This window comes from Cupressus sempervirens, chromosome 10 (assembly GCF_028749045.1).
Source record: "Cupressus sempervirens isolate cs-2001-9-10 chromosome 10, ASM2874904v1, whole genome shotgun sequence".
NCBI classification, from domain to species: Eukaryota; Viridiplantae; Streptophyta; class Pinopsida; order Cupressales; family Cupressaceae; genus Cupressus; species Cupressus sempervirens.
The window spans coordinates 269,827,378-269,832,729 of NC_143127.1; the positions used below are offsets into that span (position 1 = coordinate 269,827,378).

At 37.6% G+C, this 5,352-nt stretch overlaps 1 protein-coding gene across 1 annotated transcript; it reads right to left on the minus strand.

Annotated features, from left to right (window-relative positions):
* Positions 1 to 3,603: 3,603 nt before the first annotated feature.
* On the minus strand, positions 3,604 to 4,799 carry LOC149533684 (uncharacterized). The gene is made up of 3 exons (XM_089803632.1): positions 4,509 to 4,799; positions 4,157 to 4,243; positions 3,604 to 4,062 (listed from the first exon to the last, which is right to left on the minus strand). The coding sequence occupies exons 1-3, from the start codon at positions 4,711 to 4,713 to the stop codon at positions 4,019 to 4,021; spliced, it is 336 nt and encodes a 111-aa protein (XP_089659758.1). The 5' UTR covers positions 4,714 to 4,799; the 3' UTR covers positions 3,604 to 4,018.
* Positions 4,800 to 5,352: the final 553 nt, after the last annotated feature.

The following is a 5,352-nucleotide window of genomic DNA, read 5'->3' on the forward strand; positions in this document are numbered from 1 at the left end:
TCAAAGGAAAAATTTCCAAGCTCTTAGACCTTGTCATACCTCAGTGGGGATCAAAAGAATTATGGAAGGCCAACAGATTCTCTTTGAGCTTCCTGAAATTCTTCAAGCTTTTGTCTTACACTATGAGAAGGTGTTCATAACACAGGGAAATTCAGCTAACAGGGACCAAGATTTGAAAGAATGCATTGCTTTTACGCCAAACTGGCTTGCGGTTGAGCAACTTGCTTTCTATGAGAAAATGCTTACCATTAATAACCTCAAGGAAGTCGTCTTCTCCATGCGAGATGACAAGTCTCCTAGGTGTGATGGCTTCCCATGTGAATTTTACAAGGCTTTGTGGGATTCCATTGGGTTTGATTTACATAAGGTCTACCTTGAAGCTTTCTACTCTAAATCCTTAGGCAACATTATCAACATAGTAAACATTAAATTCATACCTAAAGCCAAAGATCCTAAAGAAATTTGCAACTGGAGCCCTATCACTTTTTTTTCAAATGTCTCCTACAAGATCATAGCTAAGTCACCACCTCAAAAAAAATTCCATCTTTTTCCTTTGACTGTGCACCCAAAGCATATCGGTTTCATAAAATCTAGATATATTCTTGACAATATCATTGTTGTTTGGGAAGGTATGGAATGGGCTGGTGGGTCTAAGAAACAAACCATTTTTCTCAAAATTTATTTTATCAAGGCTTATGACTGCATTAAATGACCTTCCTTATTTCTATACGAAAAGCCATTGGATTTGGTCTCATGTTTCTCCAATCAATCAAAATGCTCTTTAGAGATGCTTCTACTTGAATAAGCATCAATGACAGACAATCTAAGGCCTTTGGTCTCTTCAGGTCCATCCCCCAAGGATGTCCTCTAGCTCTGGCTTTGTATGTTCTTGTTGCTGAAGGGTTTGGGTATCTGCTTGCCAATTCCATCTCCTCTAGCTATGTCAAAGGCATTTCCCTACCTAAGTTGCCTACACATCTTTCTAATGGGAACTTTTTTGATGACTCAAGTTTCTCAATCTCATTGAGGATGAGGAAAATGTTTCTAATGCCTTACAATGTCTTGACACTTTTTGATTTGCTTCTAGATTCGACATTCAATGGAATAAAACTTTGTGCTATAGGAAGTCCTTCTTTCCTATTTCCCCTTGGCTTGCTCAGTATATTTGGAAATGGATCCAACATGGAGAGATTCTCCATTTTTTGGGCATCCCCTTCACCTTCCAAGCCTCATTTTTGGATCTTTGGAACACTGTGCTTGCCAAGATTTCAAAAAAGTTTTATTATTGGCTCACCAAGCCTCTTTCTTTGGCTAACAAACTCCAAATTTATTCTAAGGTTCTGGCTGTTACCCATGTGTATTATTCTTCCTATTGGGCTCCTTTTAGGGCTTCTTACTTGAAGATGGAGAAGCTTAGATTAAGGATTTCCTCTGGGCTTTGAGATCTGCTCACCATGGTTTTAACAAAGTTGTCTGGGTGTATTTTTTCCTGCCCAAGGAGTCCAGAGGCCTTGTCCTTATTTCCACCTAGAAGGAGCGTATTGCCTTATGTGCCAAATAGGTCGTTTGTGCTCACTTGAGATGAAGCCTGGAAAATTCTTCTCATGCATTGCATTTCTTCTGGATTCCTAGTCAATAGACCTAATTGGAAGGGGATTAGTCTTCAAACCCTTTGCATCACACTGGAACACTACAAATCGAATACACTTTTGTTGTTAAAAACATCTGGCGAGCTTGGAAAACCATCAAGTTGTGGCTCTGTTAGGCTCATGATGGTTTTAAGGATGGGTTACCTATTAACTAGCACAATAATTGGCGGTCTCCCCTTTTTGTAGTGCAAGGAGTTCCACTTGCTAAAGTTCAAGGTACTAGTGCACTACATTTATTCAAAAGTGGCATCAAGACACCCAAAGATCTATTTTCTAAAGTTACCATGAGCCTCAAAACTTGGGAAGACATGCATGTCCAATTTCATCTGACTTGTCCACATCATTAGACTTTTGGCCTACTGGTCTATGTTTTGCCTCCTCATATGCTCTACAAGTTGTGTATTCATCTAGTCAAATCATTATGGAAAGACTGAAAGTGGTATCTATGCACTCCTCTTGTTAATTACAAGATCAAGATAGGATGCCTTTGGTTGGTGTCACACTTGCCTATGGTTGATACTCTCAACCAACGTTGGCACCTCTATTCTTTACAAAATAACTAGAGATACATGTGTTTAATACTATTTGGAATATCATCCCTGGGCCAAAGATTGCTCACTTTGCTTGGTGTGTTTTGTTCCAAGGATTGCCTTTGACTCCTCATTTGAAACACTTTGGTATTCATGACCCTTGTTGTCCCTTTTGTGGGAAACTTGAGTCTTTCCTGCATATTTTTTGGTCCTATCGCAGAGCCTAGTAGTACTAGCTCTAGATTCATGATTTTTTCAACCTTTCAGGTCGTAGCCATTTTCTTGGCACATTATCTTATAGGGAGTTTTTTCCAGATTTCCCTTCAAGTATACCCAGATTTGGTATTTCAGGATGGAGTTTATTTTCTCTCTTTGGAAGGATAGGAATGTTGTTCTTTTTACTCATTGTTTTCTAGATATAAATGTTCTATGTATACTAAAGCATGCATATGTAGCAATGTAATGATGCAGATACAAGTACAAGCCAACAAGGTAGCTCTTGAGGTGGCCCACTTGTAGGAGCTAGTTAACCACTATGGGAATGCACCTAGTATGGTGGCTAGAGTGCTGCTAGATTGTAGCTCTACTAACTGCACTCTACCTTGTGGTTGTCGTCAGGGTCATAGTTCTTCTACCCATTGTTCTCGAACACCTAGATTACAGATTCCCTTCTGTTCTCTTGACATTGGGAATGACAGTTGGCGGCACCACTCGACTTCTCCTCCATGGCATGGATTTAGCTAGTCCCCGAGTCCTACTCCTATTGCTCATGTTGCTCCTACTGCTACAAGTTGGGCCACTCCTAGTGGTGGTTCTGTGTGGCTTGAGGCTACTTCTTCCAAATGGTCCTTTCCTCATCTCGCCCTAGCCATTTCGCCTCCCAAGGTTGAGGAGGATAGAGAAAAATAAAAAGAAGACAATGATGATGGGTGGTCCTTACCCTACCAATCTGTTAATCCCATTGATGTTTGGGGTTCTAATGTCACTAGGATCCTCCTCTCTTAGCTAGTATTGCTCTTGCAGCCTGAGGTTGCTAATTCTATTTTTTTAAATGAATAGTTTATACGTTTGTCTGGCCTTTTTGTCATATGTACTCTCACAGGATAAACTTGTATCCCTTAGCCTCTTTTTTGTAAGTATGTAACTTAAATATTTTATAAATAGAAAAAAAATTATTCATAAAAAAATATATATATCAAAAATCATATAAATGAAAAACAACTAAACACTATGAACTTTATTTTGAATCTTTTCAACAGGCTTTCGTGGTAATGAAAATGTTTGCAACCCTTTTCCCACATTTAATAGTCTTCCGATACTGTAACCATTTTGTTGACTGGCTCCGAACCATGTCATTCTGTTAAGAATAATCAAGAGCTGCAAATTCCCAAAAAGGAAAACAAAGGCTTGTAATGCAAACAAGATGAAAAAAAGAACATTTGCAAAAGCTTCCTATAAGATAGCTTATTTGTTACAGATAAGTTATTTTCCGTACAAGTAAGAACTTCCAATTCTGGATATTTTTATCAAGGGATTTCAACAAGGTAAATGTGGCACGACTTAAGCAGGAATCATGTCATGGATAATGCATAGAAGAAATTTGATTGATGGGCTGAAAACAAGTAAATAGCCATCACCGTGCTATTCCCAACTATTCCCAACTGATACTACAAATTAACCATGGGCTCTCACTCACCATTAAAATACTCGATCAAGCTTGATCATCTTTGTTTCCATTACTAACAGCTCTGATTATCTTTTACCAAATAAATCACATTTTACTGAGAAGAGTTGTATACAAACATATACTTGAGTCATAAAAGTATGAATACGCCTCCTTCACCTCCTTCTGCAATGCCTCATATAATATATTAGATCTCCACCTGCAATTTTCATACCATGAAGTCCCATAATTTGTAACCAGTGTCCACAAGAAGGTTGGAAAACAGAAGATTAGATTCGATTTTGTATACTTACTGTGAATCTGAGCATTGTAAATCTGCGATCTGCCTATGAAATATGTTCGAAAAAATTCTCTGTTCTCTCGTAGTAGCCCCTTCCAAACTGCCATTCATATCACTCTTATCATAATCATGGTCACAATGCATTCTGAACTGTCATTCATCATACTAATTATCAAAATCATAGATCAAAATGTAGTGGCTATAAATATATGTACAAATTAGAAACTCCTACCAAGTTTCTAAAAACTGTTTCCTGTCTGCTCACAGAATCAAAATCTAGAAATATTTCAAACTAGTATTATGATAAACTATCAAAACCTGGCATCTTTAATGCTGCACAATGAAAAGAATGAGAAGAAATGAACCTGCAAGTGTGATTAGGGGATGAATGTGGGCTTGATTGGCAAGGGTTTGAACACATTCATGGCGATCCATGTTAAAAAGAAGGCACTTCTCGATGAGATGCTGAACCATTCGAATATACAAACCATCCTCTATGATATTAACGTTATTGCTACGAGCGAAACATGAATTTTCCTCTTCACGTGGTGGTGGTGGTAGAATTCTCATTTTGTATGGCCCTCCAATTTGGACAAAACCAAAACCAAACGTAATGTTTGTGAGTGACTGTGTGTTGACAACACAAAGAAGAGGAAGCGCATAGAAGGCGTTGTAATAAAAAGGGAGGGAGGGGGATAATATAAGGGGAATGTGGAATTATCCAAAGAGCATCCCAACCAAAGGTGGAAAGGAAGGCCGTAATCTGAATAGTGCGATCTCATCCTTTCCCATGGATAAGGGGTGATAACGAATGTTATGGGAAATTATTTATATTCGTGGAGGAGGCCAGAGCCACTCAAAATTCCATGTTTTGTATTTACTCCTTGATTCCAAAGGAAGAGAATAATCGGTTTTGTCTTCTTTTTGTCTGGTCTAAATAAATTACAAATCAAAATAGCAAGGGCCACTTAATTATTGGCCTCCTACTCACAACTCATTTGCAAATTATGTTTGGCTTGCTTCATGAAAATGTGCAATGCTATAAGGAGGATATTTTGTATTAACTTTAGCTAAAGATCTTTTATTCCTTTTATTTGAAAATTAAAAAAAATCCATCATTTGTGTTTTATGTTTTATTTTTATTCTTATTTTATTTATTTTAAATAAGAAATTTTAAAGCTTTTTTAATTATAGCAATATACAAGCAAT